Consider the following 22,588-nt stretch of genomic DNA (forward strand, 5'->3'; position numbering starts at 1 on the left):
TTGCCTGTGAGATCTTTTTTGAGAAATCGGCTGACACTGATGGGAACTCCTTTCTAGGTAAAATCTCCTTTTCTCTTGCTGCTCCTAAGATTCTCTCCTTATTTTTAATCTTGGGTAATGTCATTATGATGTGCCTTGGTGTGGGCCTTAGTTTGTTCCACCTTGGGTCCAACTTCTTGGGACTCTGAGCTTCCTGGACTTCCTGGAAGTCTATTTCCTTCACCAGATTTGGGCAGTTCTTCATTATGTTTTCAAATAAGTTTTCAATTTCTTGCTCTTCCTCTTCTCCTTTTGGTACCCCTATAATTTAGATGTTGGAACATTTAAACATATCCTGGAGGTTCCTAAGCCTCTCCTCGTTTTTCTGAATTCTTGTTTCTTCATTTTTTTCTGTTTGGTTGTTTCTTCCTTCTGGTCCACTCCATTGATTTGAGTCCCAGTTTCCTTCCCATCACTATTGGTTCCATGTACATTTTTCTTCATTTCACTTAGCATAGCCTTCATTTTTTCACCTAATTTGTAACCAAATTCAACAATTCTGTGAGCATCCTGATTACCAGTGTTTTGAACTGTGCATCTGATAGGTTAGCTAAGTCTTTGTCCTTAGTTGTATTTTTTTGGAGTTAATCTGTTCTTTCATTTGGGCCATTTTTCTTTTATTTTTATTTTTCTTTTTTCTTTTTTCTTTTTTTGGTCTCAGCATGCCTGTTATGTAGTAAGTGGTGAAGTCTTAGGTGTTCACCAGGGCTGGGTAATCCACGTTGCTGCATTCTGACACTGTAGTGGGGAAGGGGTTAGAGAGGGAACACTGGCACTTGCTCAACTCTCTGCCAGATTTAAGTCCCTTCCCCCACTACCCACAAGCAAAGTGGGCCCTTCTGGTGCTGATTCCTGGGTGGGCGGGCTTGTGTAAGTTATAGGACCCTGTGGGTCTTTCCAACAAACTCTCCTGTGAGGCTGGGAGTTTCTCCTGCTGCTACCTCAACCCCCACAGGTGTTTTCAATCAGTGGTTTGAGGCTTTATTTCCCCATGCTGGAGCCTTGGGTTGCTCAGTCTATTTTACTCCCCAATTTTTCCTCCAAGTTTATTGGCTCTCAAATGTGGGACTGCCCAGTCCACCAGCCACATCCTGGCCAGGTCCACCAGCTGCAGCCTTGCCTGATCCACTCCACAATCCACCACCTCACTGGGTCCAACAGCCACTGCCTCGCCTGCCCTGGTCCTCCAGCCTCCGCCTTGCCTCAAGTCCTCTCCACCTGGCTGCACATCTCTGCCCCTCCTACCAGTCTGGGTCAATGTGCCTTCTTTAACTCTTTGGTTGTCAGACTTCCATAGAGTTTGATCTTCTGTCAGTTCTGGTTATTTTTTGTTTTTGAATTGTCCTTTTGGTTGTGTGAGGAGGCACAGTGTGTCTACCTAGCCACCATCTTGGCTGGAAGTCTCATTTTTCTTAATAGTGTCTTTTGAAGTGTAAAAGTTTTCAATATTTTGAAGTTCAGTGATCAGGTTTCTTATAGATCCTGTTTTTTTATGTCATATATAAGAATTATTTGCCTAACAAGGTCATGTAGATTTTCTCCCATATTTACATTTACCTGCATGCTCCGTTTCAGGTTAATTCTACATATGGTATGAGGGTAAGATTCTAAATGTATCTGTTTCCCTGTGTCTATCCAACTGTCCTAGGACCATTTCTTGAAATGTCTATACTTTCCCCATTAAATTGCCTTTGTAATTTTGTCCAAAAAAGCAATTGACCATAAATGTAAGGGTTTAATTTTAGACTCTATTCTGTTTCTATCCCATTGATCCATATGTCTATCTTTTTTCCCCATCCCCCTACTCCCCTCCCCTTTCATAACCACCAGTTAGTCCTCTGTGTCTTTGGGTCTGTTTCTGTTTTTAGTTTTTATTTTTTTAAATATATTAACTTGATTTGCTATTATAGTTCATGGGTCATACATGAACATACATGATGATGTATGTGTGAGAAGGGTCCAAGAGGGAACAATGCTACTTATTCTGCTCTTAGCCAGGGCTTTTAAGTCATTCCTGCTGCTACCCACAAACAAAGTGGGCCCTTCTGGTGCTGATTCCTGGGTGGGTGGTTTTGTGTATGTTCTAGGACCCTGTGGTTCTTTCCAACAAACTCTCCTGTGAGGCTGGGTGTTTCTCCCACCCCCTCAACCCTCGGGTTTTTTCAGTCAGGTTTTGAAGCTTTATTTCCCCTTGCTGGAATTCTGTGTTGTATGGTCTGTCTCACTCCCCAGTTGTTCCTTCCAATTTATGTGCACTCAAAAGTGGGACCGCCCACTTTGCCATCCACCTTCCCTCGCCTATTCCACCAGCTGCTGCCTTGTGTGCCCAGGTCCTCCAGTGGCCACCTTGCTGCAAGTTCTTTTCACCCCAGCTTTCCATCTCTGCCCCTCTGGATGAATGTTTCTTCTTCAAGTACTTGGTTGCTGAACTTCCATATAGTTCAGTTTTTCTGTCGGTTCTCATTAATTTTTTGTTTTTAAATTTGTTGTTGTCCTTCTTTTCATTGTGTGAGGAGGCACAGTGTATTGACCTTTGCCTCCATCTTGACCAGAAGTCAAGATATTTGGTTGTTTTTTTTTTAAATTATTGTTGTCTAGACTTCCAGCCAAGATGGAGGTGTAACTGGAAATACTGTACCTCCTCACACAACCAAATTTAAGAACAACAAAGATTTAGAAACAAAAGCACAACCAGAACAGACAGAAAATTGAATTGTACCCAAGTACTAAAATGACAAACCATTCATCCATATCAGTAAGAGGGGCGGAGTCAGCAGCCGGTGGCAGAGAGAAGTCCCGGCAGGAAAAGGGGGTGGTTGGCAACCCGGGTGCAGGGAGGAAACCAGCAAACCCAATAAGGCACACAAGATGGTTGACCAACAACAGACACACATTTATGCACAGATAAACCAGGCAAAAAATGGGCAGTGAGACAAACCATGCAACCCAAGACCCCAGCAATGGGAAATAAAGCCTAAAAGCACCAATTGAAAAAACTTGCCAAGGTTGAGGTACGGGTAGACACTCCTTGCCTCACAGGAGAGTTTGCTGGAGAGACCCACAGGGTCCTAGAATGTACACAAGCCCACCAACCCAGGAACCAGCACCAGAAGAGCCCAATTCACTTGTGGGAATTGGCAGAAGGAACTGAAATCTGACAGAGAGCAGAGCAAGCGCCATTGTTCCCTCTCTACCGTGCCCCCATATACAGCCTCACAACCCAGGGACTGCGGTCTCCCCACCCTGGTGAACACCTAAGTCTCTGCCCCTCACTATGTAATGGGCACAACCAGACCAAATAAAAATGGCTCAAAACCCCAGACTCAATACATCTCAGCGACCAACAGATAGCCAACCTATCAGGTACACAGTTAAAAGCACTGGTGATCAGGATGCTCACAGAACTGGTTGATTTTGGTTGCAAATTAGATGAAAAATGAACGCTACACTAACTGAAATGAAGGAAAATGCACAGGAATGCAATAGTTATGGAAAGAAAACTGGGACTCAAATCAATGGAGTGCACCAGAAGGAAGAAAGAAACAACCAAACAGAAAAGAATGAAGAAATAAGAATTCAGAAAAATAAGGAGAGGCTTACGAACCTCCGGGACATCTTTAAACATTCCAACATCCGAATTATAGGGGTACCAAAAGGGGAAGAGGAAGAGCAATAACTGGAAAACTTATTTGAACAAATAATAAAGAACTTCCCCAATCTGGTGAAGAAAATAGACTTCCAGGAAGTCCAGGAAGCCCAGAGAGTCCCAAAGAAGGTGGACCCAAAAATAAACACACCAAGGCACACCATAATTACATTAGCCAAGATTAAAATGGAGAGAATCCTACAAGCAGCAAAAGATAAGGGGACACTCACCTACAAAGGAGTTCCCATCAGACTGTCAGCTGATTTCTCAAAAGAGATCTTACAGGCAAGAAGGGGCTGGAAAGNGGAACCTCCGGGACATCTTTAAACATTCCAACATCCGAATTATAGGGGTACCAAAAGGGGAAGAGGAAGAGCAATAACTGGAAAACTTATTTGAACAAATAATAAAGAACTTCCCCAATCTGGTGAAGAAAATAGACTTCCAGGAAGTCCAGGAAGCTCAGAGAGTCCCAAAGAAGGTGGACCCAAAAATAAACACACCAAGGCACACCATAATTACATTAGCCAAGATTAAAATGGAGAGAATCCTACAAGCAGCAAGAGATAAGGGGACACTCACCTACAAAGGAGTTCCCATTAGACTGTCAGCTGATTTCTCAAAAGAGATCTTACAGGCAAGAAGGGGCTGGAAAGAAATGACTATTCCAAGTCATGAACTGGAAGGACCTACATCCAAGACTGCTCTATCCAGCAAAGCTTTCATTTAGAATGGAAGGGCAGATAAAGTACTTCTCAGATAAAGTTAAAATCAAGGAGTCCATCATCACCAAGCCCTTATTATATGAAATTTTAAAGGGACTTATCTAAGAAAAAGAAGATAAAAAATATGAACAGTGAAAGGAGAGAAAACTCTCAGTTATTAACAACCACACCTAAAACAAAAGCAAGCTAAGCAGATTCCTAAAACAGAAATGGAGCCACAGAAATGGAGATCACACAGAAGATTAGCAACAGGGGAATAGGCGGAGGAGAGGGAAGGAGAAGGTACAGAAAATAAGTAGCATAGATGTTGGGAAGAAAATAGGGGGAGGGCCAGAGTAGAGTGGGAAATGTAGAAGCTAAAGAAGTTATGACACATGGACATGAACTAAAGGGGGGAGTGGGGGGAGGGGTGTGCAGGGTGGAGGGGAATGAAGGGGGGGAATGGGACAACTGTAATGGCTAATCAATAAAATACATTAGAAATAAATAAATCTATAAATTATTGTTATCCTTTTGGTTCTACAAGGAAGCACAGTGTATCTACCTACACCTCCATCTTGGCCAGAAGTGTTGTATTTTGTTTTGTTTTTAGATTCCACAAGTAAATTAAGTCATATGGTATTTGTCTTTTCTCTGTCTTACTTATTTCACTTAGCATAATACACTCTGTACCCATCCATGTTATCTCTAATGGCAGGATTTCATTTTTTATGTGGTTGAATAATATTCCATAGTATGTGTACCACATCTTTATCCATTCATCTACTGATGGACACTTAGGTTGCTTCCATATCTTAGCCATTGTATATAATGCTGCTCTGACTATAGGTGTGCACATATCTTTTCAAATTAGTGTTTTTGTTTTCTTTACATACAGTTTTAGAAATAGAATAGCTGGACCATAAGGCAGTTCCATTTTTAACTTTGGGGGGAAACTTCATATTATTTTCCACCATGGCTGTACCAATCTGCATTCCCACCACTGTGACACTACATTTCCTTTTCTCCACATACTTCCCAGCACTTGTTATTTGTTGATTTACTGATGGTAGCCATTCTGGTAGTGTGAGGTAATACCTCATTGTAGTTTTAATTTGCATCTTATTATTACTGATGTCTAGCATCTTTTCATGTCTACTGGCCATCTGTATATACTCTTTTTAAAATATATTTTATTGATTATGCCATTACAGTTGTCCCATTCCCCTTCTTCGCTCCCCTCCACCCTGCACACCTCTCCCACGCCATTCACGCCCTTTGGTTCATGTCCATGTGTCACAAGTACCTTAGATTCTCTACTTCCCATAGTATTCCTGCCCTCCCCCTATTTTCTACCTACCATCTATTCTACTTATTCTCTGTACCTTCACCCCCTTCTCCTCCTCCCACTCCCCTGTTGCTAACCCTCCATGTGATCTCCATTTCTATGGTTCCACTCCTGATCTAGCTATCCTCTTGGTTTGCTTTTGTTTTAGGTGTGGTTGTTGATAACTGTGAGTTTGCTGTCCTTTCACTGTTCATATTTTTCATCTTCTTTTTCTTAGATAAGTCCCTTTAACATTTCATATAGTAAGGGCTTGGTGATGATGGACTCCTTGAATTTGACCTTATCTGAGAAGTGCTTTATCTGCCCTTCATTCTAAATGAAAACTTTGCTGGATAGAGCAATTTTGGTCTTTGGATTTCATGACTTGGAATACTTCTTTCCAGCCCCTTCTTGCCTGTAAGTTCTCTTTTGAGAAATCCGCTGACAGTCTGATGGGAACTCCTTTGTAGGTGACTGTCCCCTTATCTCTTGCTGCTTCTAGGATTCTCTCCTTCATTTTCATTTTGGCCAATGTAATTATGATGTGCCTTGGTGTGTTCCTCCTTTGGTCCACCTTCTTTGGGACTCTCTGAGCTTCCTGGACTTCCTGGAAGTCTGTTTCCTTTGCCATATTGGGGAAGTTCTCCTTTATTATTTGTTCAAATAAGTTTTCCACTCGTGACTGTTCCTCTTCCCCTTCTGGGACCCCTATAATTCAGATGTTGCAATGTTTAAAGATGTCCCGGAGGTTCCTAAGCCTCTCCTCATTTTTTTGAATTCTTGTTTCTCCATTCTTTTCTGTTTGGACATTTTTTTCTTCCTTCTGTTCCACTCGATTGATTTGAGTCCCAGTTTCCTTTCCATTACTATTGGTTTCCTGTGCATTTCCCTTCATTTCAATTAGTTTAGCCTTCATATGTTCCTCTAATTTGTGACTAAAATCAACCAATTCTGTGAGCATCCTGATCACCAGTGTTTTTAACTGTGCATCTGAAAGGTTGGCTATTTTTTGGTCACTTAGAGTTATAGGCTCTGGGGCTTTAAGCTGTTCTTGAGTCATAATGTTTGGTCTGTTCGCACCTGTTATGAATGAGGGGTGGAGCCTTAGGTGTTCACCAGTTCGGGGCAACTCAGTTGCTGGGTTATGAGTCTGGCTGTATTTGGGGGTGGGGTCAGAGAGGGGAAAAAATGGCCCTTTGCTCCATTCTGCTCTCGCTCAGATTTCTGTCCCCTCTACGGCTTCCCACAAGCAAATTGGGCCCCTCTGGTGCTGGTTCCCAGGTGTGTGTGTCCATGTACTGTCCAGGACCCTGTGGGTCTCTCCAACAAACTCTCTGTGAGCCTGGGAGCCTCTCCCAGCCCCTCGACCCCAAGGAAATTTTTCCAGTTCGTGCTTTCAGGCTCTAATTCCCATCGCTGGGCCTCTAGCCTGAGCAGTCTGCCTCACTGTTTGCTCCTTTGCTTGGTTTATCTGCACTCGAATGTGTGACCGCTGTCAGCCAGCCACCCTGTGCCCTCACTGGGTCCGCCTGTCTCCACCCCATGCCTGGAATCCACCAACCACCTCCGCCTCCGCTCCTGGTTCAGTGGGACCGAACGATCTTTCCAGCCCGACCCCACTCCGCTGCTGACTCCGCCGCCCCTCTTACCGGTCTGGCTGAGTGGTTTGTTGTCGTCGGACTTCCATACAGTTCAATTTTCACTGTTATGGCTGCGTTTTTATTACTAAAACTTCACTGTCTTTAAATTTAGTTGTGGGAGGGGGCACACTGCTTCCACCTACGCCTCCATTGGCCGGAAGTCCCTTTTGGCCTTCCCTCGGCACTAAGTCTTATACACGCTGCCTGTAAAGCTGCTAGGGGAGGACTGCGCTGCTGGGAGCCTGTGCAGCAAGGCGGGAGTCGTAGTCCCCAGGCAACGTTTGTTCTGTATATACTCTTTGGAAAAGTGTTCAGCCATTCTGCATTCTGCCCGTTTTTTTGTTTTTGTTTTTTTTTTTTTCAATTGGGTTGTCTGTTTGTTTGTGGTGTTAGTTGTGTGAGTTCCTTATATTTTTGGGATATAAACCCTTTATTGGATGTATCATTTACAAATATCTTTCCCCATTCAGTAGGTTGTCTTTTTGTTTTGTTGATGGTTTTCTTTGCTGTGTTGACGCTTTTTAGTTTGTTGTTTTCCCACCTGTTTACTTTTGCTTTTGTTGCCCTTGTTTGAGGAGACACACTAAGAAAATATCACTGAAACTGATACCAAAGAGTTTATTGCCTGTTTTCTTCTAGGTGTTTTGTGATCTCAGGTCTCACATTTAAGTCTTTAATCCACTTTGAGTTTATTTTTCTGTACAATGTAGATATGATGTCTCTAGGTGTATAATAAAGGCTGTTAAGACAGTTGATTGTCATCAGTTTGGAGAAAAACTGACTTAAGGTCTTATCAATTAAATACTAGTATTTATACTATTCAACTTAATGCTTCTATGCAGTCTGAACTCGGATTGTTTTTTCTTCTTTAGAATGCTTAATAGAACTTGAACCAGTTCTCAGAACATTTGAAGAGATAAGTTTTCTTGAAGCTGTTATACAACTAAAGAAAACAAAGGTAAATGCATTGCTAAATGAAGTTCTGGAAATCAGACTTTAAACAATTACATACTAGTCATGAAAAATTTTAGTTTAGTTTATAGTTCTTACCTGTATACTTTTCACAGGTATGGGCTACAGTATTGGGGTGGTGATGCAGACCCGCCAGCACGGTCCATGTGCTGTTGCTGCGACAAACAAACTCACACGGACTACAGAAGTCCTGTGGAGAAAAAGGGACAGCATAGCCACTCTCTGAGTGAGAGAGCGCTGTGACCCCTGCCCGGACAGGCTTTTATTGCTTTTCTGGGTACATTACATTGAGGATGGTCCTCATTTACTATGCACAGGTTCACTTTAGGTGATTACCTTTCACAGATAACAAAGGAGAGGAAGTTGCTAATTACTTCAGAGAAAAAGAATAGTTGCAAATGCAAAGGAAAAAGTGGTTGAACTGGTTACACTCCATCCTTGGGAGATTTGGCACAGATTTTAGGAAGTTACTTTAAAGATATGCAGTAAACATTTCCTGCCTCAATTCAGGGTGAGGGAGTTTTAGCAAAAAGCAAGCCTCAGAACAGCCTAGGTACAATGCAGGCCCCATTTCCCACAGGAAAACCAATCGGTGAGCTTGGCTCCTGTGTGCCCACTTGCTCCCTGCTGGTTTTCTGAATCAGTGGCTGAGCTAAATTCGCCATACCACGCGGATAGGTTCTCTACAGGGTGGGAGAGTTTACTAGAGACTATAAATATTATTCTTCTAGGTCACCTAAGAGGTCCTCCATTTCATTCAAATTGGCCACCTCCAAATTTCAAAGATATTTCCAAACTCCTATATATTAAATTTAAATGTAATATGTAATAAGTGCCAGTGTCTACAATGAATTCCCTAAATCAGCTAGAGGTTTTTTTAAATCTACATTTATTTCCCTAAAGTTTTATATATATCCAGAGTAATAGATGTCGGGGTTCTTGCACTTCTCTTTGTCCAGTGTTCTCAGGCTTTTCTGAGACTTAAGTCAAGCTATAGGATTTTTACTAAAAATTGAGGCCAAAATGTGTATTTTTAAATTGTTTCTTTTTTAGTTGTCCTCACTTGATGTTGCATAGACCAAAGTAGCAGTTGATATGGATCTAAAACAGGTGCCTTATTCACTTATGCTGGCTCTTGCCAGTCCGAAGAACTGAACAGACCTAATACTGCAGGGTTTTATTAACATTATCAAAAGATGTTTTAAAAGCAACTATAGTCCTTTAGGGATGGAGCATAGTTTAGCACTTACTGGGTTTCATTATATTGTATTTGGAATATGACAATAAAAATCATTAGTTATGATCCAAACTCTTGAATTGTTTACTTAGCACTAAGTGACATTGCTGTTGGCCCCTTGCAAGTTGCCTGGTGGATTGATATAACCTTTGGTTTAGAAGGACACACATAAAAGAAACAAACTACCCTTAACTGAACTAAAAATTGACAGTGATAGTACTAGTTAGTGCCTGAGTTTTTTAAGTAACTAAAGACGAACTATGTTAATTATTTTGATAAATTTCCACTGACTTCCTACTTCTGAGTAGATACAGTCTTTTCCAGAACATTCCAATTTTTCTACTTAGTAGATTAAAACTTCTGATAACATTTCTTTTTGCTTTATTTTTCAGTTCCCTTTTCTTTCTTTATAACTTTCTCTTCTAAGCAGAGGTTGATAGAAGAGTCTGTTTTCTTGGTTTTAAAATAGAAGAGAACCAGTCTAGTTCCTTTTTGTCCCCAACAATTTTCACATTTGAATCTATATTTAAAACTGTTAGTTTTAAAAGAAATTTTTACTTTTTAGCCCCAGCTGGTGTGGCTCATTGAATTGAGTGCTGGACTGTGAACCAAAGGGTTGTGGGTTCAATTCCCAGTCAGGACATATGCCTGGATTGCAGGCCAGCTCCCTATTAGGGGGCATGCAAAAGGCAACCACACAGAGTTGATGTTTCTCTCCCTTCCCCTTCCCCTCTCTAAAAAAATAAATAAGTAAAAACTTAAAAAAGAAAGTTTTAGTTTTTAAATAAAGTAATTAAAGTATTTAATATATATTTTCAAATACCTGAATATCATTTAACAATAGCATTACTTTCATTATTATTTTTAACTTGCTGTATTGTTTTCACTTAGAGTAGTTATAGTTATTTTTAATTTAAAAAATCCTTATATTAGTTCTGTAAAACTGGTAGGGCAAGAATACAGTCTCCATTGTATAGGTGAGATAACGAGCTACATGGAAGTGAGTGACAAAGCACCATACACAGCTAGCAAACAGCAGGGCCAAAAGTAGAATACAAATTTAATAAGATTTTTCATAAAGAAATTTCTGAAAACAGATCACCATTTAGCATGAGTTGCTTTGTTTGAGAGTTTTACTAATATAATTTCTTAATCACCTCCAATTAAAGTCCATATATATATTCACTCCAGTTGCAGAGTGCTTCGAGTACTGTTCACTTATGTGACAAGAAGAAAACAGAGTCATCACTGAACATCTCTCTAAATCATAGTCCACAAGAGGTAAAAAAAATTGTTTATAAACTCAAACTGTGAAAAGAATATGCAAAGTCACTTACTCTAACTCCTTCTTTCATATTCAAGAAGCTAGCCTGGGAGGCCATAGGATCTGTCAGGTAGCCCTGGAAGTCCCCACTGGAACTGCAGTGCTTCTTCTTTGAGTTGTCCCCGCAGAGCACGGTTCTGCCTCGTTTGGCACTGACTGTGGTGCTCCACTGACTACAGTTCTGCCTCTACAGTTATGCCTGCCTGCCCTTTCCTCTTATGGTGATTAATAAAAGAAAAATGCCATTTGCATGCCTATCCACAAAGAAAGATTTCTTCAAGCGCATTTGTGCAGGCTTACTTCATATTGGTCATTTCATTTAAGAATATGTGTGTTCACTTTACAGATTCAGAAAATAGCTTCAAAATGAACCATAAAGCACTCTACATGGTCTCTGAATCACCTTTACATACACTCTCTCATTAGATGTCTGAGCCCGTACATGCATATTTTTAGATAGTACAGAGATCACAGAAAAAGAACCAGAGAGCCAAGAAAGGCCTTGTAGAAGGTGAGTTAATATCTCCATGATGGAGCTAGAAGTAGGTCGAGCTCTGTCCCACTTCTCCATGGACCCCTTCATGTGGAAGGAATCTGGTACATTGAGAGTGGGCATTTGCTCTAAATCAGTAGGTAAGCAGAATTACAGATTTCAAGATTCTTTGTTTATAATAAGCCAAATGCAAGAACTATTTAGAAATTATAGCTGTATAACTTTTAAAATGGCTTTTCATTAACCTAAATTGTTTATCCCCTGTTTACTTTAGGAATCATGTGGATCCTCTCAACTTCATAAACATAGTGCTTCTCCTGGAACCTCAAGGTCCCTGTCAGCTCCTCAAGACAATGATTTTTTATATAGTACGTAAATTTTTTTAGTCAGTATGATTTATAAATTTTCTATTTTTTTCAAGATGATATTCATGGCAAACCATCATGGGTTGAATGACACATATGTTTCATTTGCGTTCATTTCATTTTTACAAAGGGACAGAGAGTAGAGATGTTCTAGGGATGTTCAACAAATACACTTAAGTATCAAATACATGATGTTAGACATTATAGAAAAAGTTTAAAAGTCTCTTGTAAAAAAAAGGAGCAGTGTCTAAGTATCCACAGTGTGAGATAGAAAATGAGGTAACAGGGAGGTGGAAACAGAACTGTGGTGTTTCAGTGGGAGAGTAGCATTTTAACAAGTACTTTCACAACAACCTTGTGAGGGAGACTTTCCTCATTTTACAGATTTTTAAAATCAAGACTTCTGGATCACATGGTTAGTAGCTGACAAATCCAAGACTCGAAGCCAGGTCTTTGATAAATATTTTTATGTCACTCTGCTATACCATGTGGTCATCATGAAGAACTATTTCTGGCTGAAGATTGGACCTATAGTTATAAAGGATGGGCATTCCAGGCACAGGAACAGCATAGAGGCTCAGCAGCAAGAAAACACAGAACAGTGAGTAGTTGGGATTATCTGAAGAGGGAATGAAGGAGAGGAGCAAAGGTCAGTAGGGTGGTGTCCAATACCAGACTGTACTGTCTGGGCTTTCCCTTGGGTAGGGAGCCACTAGTACAAATTTTTGAGCAAGTGTATGATATGATGAAATCTTTTGTTTTAGGAAGATTCATTCTGGCCAGAGTCTGCAGGATATTGTGGAAGCAAAAGGAGACAAGGTGGAGAGATCAGTGAATATACTCTTGGTCTATTGCTGCAGCACAGCTGAGAGACTAGGTTCCCTGATCAGAGTACAGGAAAGGAGGAAGGTGTGCCAGGTGTATGGACACTCTGATAGGACTTGATAACTTTTCACTTGTAGAAGGGAATGGAGAGAAATAAAGCTGTGACTGGGAGAATACTGGTGTTAACAACTGAAATAGATTTTAAAGTTAAGATGAATAATTTAATTTTTCATGTTTCTTTTTTAATCTGAGGTACTCAGCAGTGTATATGAGGGTGATGTCCAGTGAGCTGTTTAAACCTGAGACTGAGGTTCTGTGAAGTCAGAAAATTTAATTACATAGACTCGGGAAGAGAGGTGACAGCTGAGGCCCTGAGGCTGAATTGAATTACCAAAGGAGAGTATAGAGACATATGTCATGCACAGAATTAGAGGACACATTTAAACTGCAGGAGGAGGAAGATGACATGGAAGAAGAAAGAGGAGATGGTGTATAGAAGTGAATTTCCATGATTTTTAATTTACGTAAGAGCAGCCCAGGCTGGCGTAGCTCAGTGGATTGAGCGCGGGCCTGGAAACCACATGATTGCGGTTTGATTCCTAGTCAGGGCACATGCCTGGGTTGCAGGCCAGTTCCCAGCAGGGGACGCACAAGAGGCAACCATACATTGGTATTTCTCTCCCTCTCTCCTTCCCTTCCAATCTAAAGATAAATAAATAAAATCTTTAAAAAAATTTATGTAAGAGCAACAAGCACAAACAGAAGTATGGTAGAAATATTCAATACAAACCTTTTTATACCTTCTAAAAAATATGTATTTGTAGAATTAGGTTTATGAGCCAGCTTTAACAGCAATGAAAAATTACACATATTTGAGTACTCTCATCTGTATGACCAGATGTTGATACTTGATCTAACAGGAATAGCTAAGGAATATTCTACCCCAATGAAGATGTTGTTTTTCAGGAAAAACCCAGGACTTCTCTACCCTGCTTCACCCCCCAGTAAATCACAGCTGGGATGACGTGTGTGTAGCTCAGAGAGCTACATTCTGTGATCACAAGACTGCCCTGTGCTCTTTAGCAATAAATCCACTCTCAGCCAAGGGAAATTCAGGTAAGTATCTACTATGAAGTACTTGTGATACCATTTACCTCACAACTACATGCTCAGTAGATCTGCTATAACAGTGTTTTGTCTTTATTTCCTTAATATGATAAACATATACATTCTTAAGTTGTAAAGTGCTTCCAATCCCAGAACATAAGAGGGCTGATGTTTAACCACAGGCTTAATGGTATGCCATGAGCATCACTCTAGGGAGGGATGCTAAGAGGAGATGTGACCTGATATCTTACTAAAGGCAAAGTTATTTCCATTTATTTAACAAATATGTTGATATCTTATATATATATATATATAAAAAGATTTTATTTATTTATTTATTTATTTATTTATCTTTAGAGAGGAAGGAGAGGGAGAGAAACATCAATGTATGGCTGCCCCTCGTGAGTCCCCTGCTGGGAGTTGGCCTGCAGGGAACCGACCTGCAACCCAGGCATGTGCCCTGACTGGGAATCGAACCGCGATCCTCTGGTTCGCAGGCCCGCACTCAATCCACTGAGCCACACCAGCCAGGGCCTTTTATATATTTTTTAAAAATCTGAAAAATGGTGTTGCCCCAGTAATTTATAGCATATAAAAAGGCAGCACTTTTTTTGTGGGAGGGGATGGGAAGAGATAACTCAAATATCTGAATGTTTCCTAAAACTTAACCACATCCCCCCAAAATACTAGTTTTCCATATTAGCACAATCATGGTAAATTAGATTTTATGCCTTATCATTTCTTTTTTCAGCTCATTTTACTCCTCACCTTACCTTTTAATTGTCACCCCTGCTCTGTACAGAATGGTCACAGCCTGGAATAGCCCAGCAGTGGATCCAGAGTAAAAGGGAGGATGTTGTGAGCCAGATGACCGAAGCCTGCCTTAACCAGTCACTGGACGCCCTTCTGTCCAGGGATCTGATCATGAAGGAGGACTATGAACTCATCAGCACCAAACCCACAAGGACTGCAAAAGTCAGACAGTTACTGGACACCACTGACATCCAAGGAGAGGAATTTGCCAAAGTTATAGTACAAAAGCTGAAGGACAACAAGCAGATGGGTCTTCAGCCATACCCGGAAATACTGCCAGCTTCTCAATCATCATCTTTAAATTTGTTTCAAAATAAAAGCTTATAGGTGACTCTTTTTCAAGAAGAAAAGTCAGTTTATTAAAAGGTATTTTATATTTATTTATTTATGTTGCCCTGATCAGACTGTTGTTATGAAACCCATGTGAGTATTGGTAGCTTTAATGAAGTTTCTCCTTCAGGTAAAATATTAGTTTCCTACATGACAGTATGGTATTTTTTTTAATTAATACAGTAGAAAATTTGCATTTTGCTACATAGTTCAACTTTCATCTCTGGTTAACTGAAGCTATTTTTAAATGTAATAATTATATGTTTTTTGTACCTAATGATGTCTGTAGTTATCAGGCATTTCTCATGGAAGCCATCTTCACATTCACTTTGTGGATTATTTATTACTCATCTGAGATACAGTTTGGCTTTTGTGTTGTGCCCTTTGTGCTTACATCAGAGAGAGCACAGCTCTGCCATCCAAGTTCATATCCTCTCCCAAGGGGTGTGTATTGAACTCCCCAGAGTACATTTTAAGTGTTATTTATTGAATAATTCTTTTAAAAGTTATTTCAGAGGTAAAACAATTCCAAGTAAATTTCCAAAGAAAAATACTCATCTTTCCACATGTGTTTCTACCTCCATTTCTGACCTCAGCCAGTCACACAGAGTGAACAGCGTGATGTGTGTTTCCTTCTGTCCCCTTCTTCCTGCTCATTTGGAAAAGGGCCTATCCTTATACTATCAGTATAGCTTTATCCTGCAGCCCGCTTTCTGTGCTAAGTAACATCATGTCTGTACCACACAGAGCTCTTGTGGATTCTTTTTAACTGCATAATATCAAAGCAGCTTTTTTTATTTCTTTAAGATATAATGTGAGTTCTTTCTTGATTGAGTTATGCCAAAGTAAAAATATACAAGGAATAACAGCCCTTTTCTGAAAATGTTTATAATATTAGCAATGTCAGCAAAAAGTATGATACAGGACAAATTTGAAAGTACAAACTTTCAATAAGCACTACACCCACAGTATGAAAAAATGAGTAAGAGTAGAAATTATTGGATGGCATTGAGGGAATTAAACATTATATTCAGATTATAAAATATGTATTTTAATCTCCATTTTGGAGGTTGACATTAATATGTAGTGCCACTTTACTATGGCTCTGAGAAATGTGGAAATACATATGGAAAATGGAAACTAATTAAGTATTGGGTTATCTGTTATTATAACTGTTATTTTTTAAAGTGTTAGGATAAAGATTTAATTTGAGAAGTTTCCCCTTTCTCTTTACATATTCTAAAATTTTATTTATTTTAAATCTTGACAGTTTCTAATAGGTCTTGATATTGGTTTGATGATAATCAAATTGGTTTGGTGATAATCTGATTGGTAAAGTGAACATTGCGCCTTGTTTTCCATTCTTCCTAGATCTAAAAACTCAGCCTTCCAACCAGTCTATATGCGTATGATACTTGCATACCAGCTACTTTTCCCCATAATTTAATATGGGGAGACAGAATAGTCATCCATGAATAGCAACTTATGGTGAAATATTAAAGATCCAGGTGGATCTGCAAGCAGCCCTCATCCCTAGTAGAACTGTTTCCATCCCAGCAGCCAGCTTTCATTGCAGCCCATGTTCAATAACAGTGATGTATAGGGAAAGTGTGGCAGGGTGTGCTGAGTATAACTGTCCAGAAAACAAGCAGGCCTGGTACAGAGGTGGTAGTTCAGTGGGCGACATTAGGTGGCACACAGAGGACACAGTAATAAATGACATTTGGGTCCTGTAGTAAGGAAGTTCTTTTCAATTCCTGCTCAAGCCTTCTTACTACTGCTGTCACATTTTAGCTCCCTAACTTCAGGGTCAGAACCTTAGAAACAATACAAGAATTTTTTCATTGTTCTAAATTGTATTTTGTTTGAAAATGACCTTCTACATGTAACAATTAGTACTAGTTTTCTATTTATAATAAAGTTTTATTTTATAGTATCCAAATAAAGACAACTTGAAGTATTAAATTATATAGGTAGTACCTGAATGTGATAATAATCATAGTCATACTAGGAGAATGACATTAAAATTCATTCACTGTAGGAAGGGACCAAATAATCTCTAATCTGTCTTAACTAGGAAGTATTAGATAACACTGAGGATTGCATTCTTCACACTGTATTTTAGGATGGTGCTACCAGAAGTGCAGTCCACAGAGCTGCTGCCATGGTGTGGCAGCAATGGAGCTTGTTAGAGATGCAAACAAACCTGTGGCTCCACCTCAGACCTTCAGAATCTGGCTCTGGTTTGAGGCCCAGAAAGCTCCTGTAACAAACCCCCCAGGCCATTATGCATGCAAAAGTTCCAGACCTCTTGTTTTAAAAAATACTATAATTGTGCATAAAATAATTTCTCTTTAGGTTCACAAATCTGTTTTCCTTATGTTTTGTTGCCCTTTGTCTTCAGAATGTACAGTCTCAGAACCGAGGTTTGATTAAAATATTTCACATTATTTTGCATCCAAGTTGAATTCCCAAAACAAGTTTGGTTATGTTTTGTTTTTTAGAAAGATCACTTAACCACCATAATCAGGCCAGGAGGCTTGAATCTACAACTCAGCTCTTTAAGGAAGAAGTTCAGAGGGACAGACACTTGAATGATGACAACAAGACAAGAAGACTGACTGCTGAAGGCTCCACCAACAAGATGGGTCTAGCAGGAGTGCTAAGCAGTGTGGCTGCTTTCCATTTCCTTCATCAATCATCCTCTGCCCACCCTTTCACCATCAGTGAAATACTTGGTTTCCTAATTTATACAGAAAAGTTTTATGACCAGTTGGGAGAACAGGAGAATCAGTAAACGTTCACATTTAGCCATGCTCACAAGCATCTCCATTAGTTTCAGAAATTTGTTTCTCCTCTAAAATTGCACCTCCTATCCTTCACAGAGCCTGGTTTCCCAGCCATTTCTTGCATTCTCTCTCTCTCTCTCTCTCTCTCTCTCTCTCTCTCTCTCTCTCTCTCTCTCTCTCTCTCTCTCTCTCTCTCTCTCTCTCTCTCTCCAGGGGATGATTTCTTCCTCAATCAAGATTTCCTTTAAAAACAAACTCCTTTATTTCTCTTATATATCTCTTCTAATCTGTTTCCTGGAAAATTATTCTAACTGCCTCTACTCTTAGTACCAATTTTGTTCTTAATCATTTAAAATTTGATGTCATAGAATTAATGACTCTCTAGGTTGAAAGGAACAGTTGTACATTGGATATGCCTCAATTTTCTCTACATTATACATGTTAAGCAAAAACTTCTGCTGGTGATGGGGATCTACTTCCCATTCAGAGTGCCCTCATCCCCAGACAGTTCTGTCAGGTAATCTTTCCTAGGCTGGTTTAGAAATCAACTTCCTATAGTTTGTATCCACTAGTCCTGGATCCAAACCTTGGGACAGAATAAACAGTAAATCTCATGTATGCCCACATGACAACTCTTTATGTATTTCCAGGTAACTATCCTGTTCCTGGTACCTTCTTTTTTTATGCTTCAAAATAATCCCTTTTCCTTCAGTGGCTGTTTAAAGAAGATTGATCTGTATTCCTGTACAGAATGGCCCCTGTCACTGACACAATGCTCCAGTCTAGTTAGGTGTCCCCAGCACAGTGGGATATCTCTCCTATATAACTAATGTACTAAAAGCCCATTTATCATCACATGTCATTGTTGAATTGATGTCACTGTTAGCTAAAATACTTTTACTATGCTGTTTTTGCCTTCTCTCTCCTTTTTTTATATGTCCTCTGTCTGTAGATTCCAAGTGATCAGTTTAACTCTCCTAACCTGCTTTTCCATGTGTGTTTGTGTGTATGTACTATTCCTGATGGTAACAGATGCTGAGGGAGTCAGACCAAGATGGCTTTGTTGGCACTGTGCCACTGGGGAGAATCTGCTGAAGCTGGAGCCCCTGCAGTATGTCATATTGGAATCAAACCTCCTATTGCTGAAAATCGCAGGACCTCTGATCTCAGAACCATCAGATAAGCTACCAGAAGATATCATCTTAGATATCCATTTAACAGGAGACAGAGCTGTAATTGATAGAACTGTCTTGGTTTGAAAATTTCTACAAGAAGGCAGAAGAGCCAAGTGCACAAATGACAAAACTAATGCAGAAGCACCACAGAGACAAAAGCTAAAAGCATGGCAGAAACAGGGAGGTCAGATCTCTAAAATGTGTTATTTTTAAAAGCATCAGACAAACACATGGCAGAGACTACATACTCCTAATTATTTTCTGGCCTTTACTCACAGATAAGCATCGTATGAAAAGTACAGCATCTTTGGCATGAGGAAAGGGGAAGGAATGATTATGGGAAAGTACAGACATGTTCTAGAAATCATCCTGGCTGCTGCTTGCCCTGAGCACTGACATGATGATGCTCGTTCCTAGGATGCAAAGATGAGTGATAGTGTGAGGATATTAATGATGATAATATTCCATCCATTTCTCAACATTTATGGTTTTCCTCTTCACTCCCACTGCCACTATCTCAGGCCTGGTACCATCAACTCCTAAGTTAGTCACTGAAAAAGCTTCCATCATCATTTTTCCTTTTTTCACACTGTGCCCTACTCTAGCCATATCTCTCTCCATCAGCACATTTATCACATTGTGCCTAGGCTCCAGAAGCAGCAGAAAACTTGCCTGTTGAATGGAATCTGAACTACAAGGCCTTGTATTTAAGACCCTCCTCTCTTTTTCCTTTATTGTACTCAGAATTGAGTTGGCTTTTTAGGCCCATATATAACACTTTGCTTTCATCTCTCTTAAATTAAATTTTCTAACATCATCCCTAATTTCAGTCATATAGTATAGTTTGATTAGTAAATCTGGAACTTCACACAGCTCACCATTCACAAATTTTTAATATATTTTCTTGATTATACTATTACAGTTGTTGTTCTATTCCCCCTTCATTCCCCTCCACCCTGCACACCCTCTCCCCCACCATCCCCCCTTTAGTTTATGACCATGTGTCTCAAGTTCTTTAGATTCTATTTCCCCTACTATTCTTACCCTCCCCCTATCTATTTTCTATCTACTGTCTATGCTATTTTCTGTACCTTCTCCCCACTTCTCCTCCCACTCCCCTGTTGCTAACCCTCCATGTGTTCTTCATTTCTATCGTTCTGCTCCTGATCTAGCTGTCCTCTTGGTTTGCTTTTGTTTTAGATGTGGTTGTTGATAACTGTGAGTTTGCTGTCCTTTCACTGTTCATATTTTTCTTAGATAAGTCCCTTTAACATTTCATATAATAAGGACTTGGTGATGATGAACTCCTTGAATTTGATCTTATCTGAGAAGCACTTTATCTGTCCTTCCATTCTAAATGAAAACTTTGCTGGATAAAGCAATCTTGGATGTAGGTCTTTGGATTTCATGACTTGGAATACTTCTTTCCAGCCCCTTCTTGCCTGTAAGATCTCTTTTGAGAAATCAGCTGACAGTCTGAGGTCACTAATTAAAATATTGAATGGTGCTGGGACAAGGACAAAGTCTGCAAAATGCTACAGGCTTCCATCCTTCAATTTGACAAAGCTCAAGCATTGCTATTCAAATACAACCATTCCCCTGCTAATGAGTATGATTTAAAAAATTTAATGTATCATAAAAGAATATATAATTCCAATTTCCAGGTCAGTTTTTAAAGCATTGGATTGTTTTTTCATGTAAAATGTATATTTCAATGTAAGCACACTTTTGTTTTACAATGATATTAAAATATTGAAAGGACATGACCCCCCTCTCCTTACATAGAAACAATATGGTATTGCTTAGGCTCTGCCTATGAAATCTGAAATTTGGTGGGCAAGGCAGTGTGCCCACCAAGATTCCATGTTTAAGTATACCAATTGTATAAAGAGTCCCCAAATTCAACATCTGGAAAAAAAAAACCTTAGAAAATTAAAGATTAAACTGAAGACAACCTTAAAATTAGGTAAAATAATACCCTTAGAGAGATTTGAGTGGGTGTATCTTTAAAGCTAGAAATGATTATGCAATAGAAACAACTATAAATCTGGAAAAATTTGGAACTATGATTCTCAGTAAGCCAGAAACTGTCCATTCTTAAAAACTGTCCCCCTTTGTTACCGATAGAGTCTCCAGAGTGTCAGGGGAGTCATCTTATTGACCCAAGATGGCAGCAGGGAGAGGTTCTTAAACTGAGCTGGCAGAAAGCTAGAAATATGAATAGATAGGTCCCTGAACATGCCAAAAGCTAGAAAGATAATCATGTTTTTAAAAAGTCTCACCTCCCTATCCCTATATAAATCTTGGGCTTGAGCTGGAATATTGAGATGGGAGTCTACCATTTTCCTAGGTAGTGTGGTGCCACAGTCCAGCTTCAGCAGGGTCCAGGGGTCCCTCGAAGTGAGGATAGGCGTCGGCGCTGGGTAACAGGCAACTACACATCTCAAAGGCAGGTGAAGCACTGTTCCGTTTATTGCAAGTACAAGCAGGTTTTTATATTTTCATTTCTAATAGTGATTTATCATTTACAGGTGCAAGCATGATCAGTTAAGCAGAAAAAATTAATACAAAGGTAATCAGGAAAAGTACAAAAGTTCCCATAATTTTTAATTATGTTGAACAAAATTGTTTTGACCAGGAGAACCATTAATCAGACAACTTAAAATAGCTCTATGTACAAAGTTCAGATGTCCTATTATTTATCATAGTTCTTAGAGTTAGTTATGGGGCAAAATGATATGCTAGACCAAGCAGAGGTTAGGAACTCATTATAAGTCTTTGTGATGTCTAATTTAGCTATCTTTCTGTCTAAAATATCTCTCTGTGTACTAAGAACTCTATCTTCTTAGTAATTATTTTTACATGCTTAATAGCTAACTAGTTTCTCTATTTTTCTGCCTGTCTAATTCTAATAGATATATATCCCTATTCAAGGTAAAGGGAGGGGATGTTATTCTAACAACTTTAGACATTCAGGGGCTATTTTATCAGAGGGGATTTGCCTCAGGACTTACTTAAGGGGGCTGTTTGGATGTTCCAGGCCCCGTACTAGCTAATATTATTTTATCCTACAATTGCTCAATCAGGTCAGGGAAGGAGGTGTTATTTTGTGGAAAAGCTAAGGTGATATTGTTCTCAGTTGACTTAGTTGCTGTTCAGCTCTGAGAATGGTCAGCATTTCTAGGAGATTCGAAATTATCAGAAAAGTAAAGGTTAGAACACCAAGAGACAGCAAGATTAAGATCAACACCACATATCCATTCTTGCCACATCTGCCAAGCCGGAACACGCTTCTTTGAAGTCGTCCTCCCCATGCTCGGACTTTGTCAGACAGCATGGTTGGCAGAGCTGGACGTGGCAGTGTGGCACCTGAATAAACTCCTTTCCTTTTGTACCAACGTCTGCCTCAGGAGTTTGGCTTTTGGGGTGGCAGGAAGCCAAACCTCCATTTTATTTATAACACCTTCTCATTTGACTCCTGACCTAAGACAATGGCTACAGGAGACAACCAGTCAAAAGCTCCACCTTCCTAAATTTTGGTTGATTCCTTTCGAGAATATTTAGAGACCCTAAGCAAATGGGAAGCCAAAAAGGATGTGGCTGCAGGTACTTGTCATTTCTGGCCGTAAGTCCCTCCCCTTCCTGGGTGACAGTGCTGAGCTCTCCCACCTCTGCTCTGAGTCTCTCCCAGCAACTAAAGGAGGATGAGCTCACTAAAAAAGGCTCAGCTGGTAGGGTGACCACCACTTTCATTTTCACCTCTGTCCTTAGTAGATGGTGAACAGTTTAAAGGGACAAGAAA

At 39.8% G+C, this 22,588-nt stretch overlaps 1 protein-coding gene across 2 annotated transcripts in view; it reads left to right on the plus strand.

Moving 5' to 3' along the window:
• Positions 1 to 18,886, plus strand: part of RIPK2 (receptor interacting serine/threonine kinase 2) — a 54,809-nt gene extending 35,923 nt beyond the window's left edge. Inside the window, exons 7-12 of one of the 2 annotated variants that reach the window (XM_037049324.1) lie at positions 8,229 to 8,314; positions 10,757 to 10,846; positions 11,657 to 11,750; positions 13,539 to 13,688; positions 14,482 to 14,858; positions 17,327 to 18,886. In XM_037049324.1, the coding sequence (XP_036905219.1) occupies positions 8,229 to 8,314; positions 10,757 to 10,846; positions 11,657 to 11,750; positions 13,539 to 13,688; positions 14,482 to 14,819 (758 nt within the window). In that variant the 3' untranslated portion in view covers positions 14,820 to 14,858; positions 17,327 to 18,886. Of the gene's footprint in view, positions 1 to 8,228; positions 8,315 to 10,756; positions 10,847 to 11,656; positions 11,751 to 13,538; positions 13,689 to 14,481; positions 16,765 to 17,326 lie in introns of those variants that run through there. The other variant, XM_037049325.1, reaches the window with a different exon arrangement.
• Positions 18,887 to 22,588: the final 3,702 nt, after the last annotated feature.

Source organism: Sturnira hondurensis, unplaced genomic scaffold (genome assembly GCF_014824575.4).
Source record: "Sturnira hondurensis isolate 20B ecotype Veracruz unplaced genomic scaffold, ASM1482457v3 Scaffold0006474, whole genome shotgun sequence".
NCBI classification, from domain to species: Eukaryota; Metazoa; Chordata; class Mammalia; order Chiroptera; family Phyllostomidae; genus Sturnira; species Sturnira hondurensis.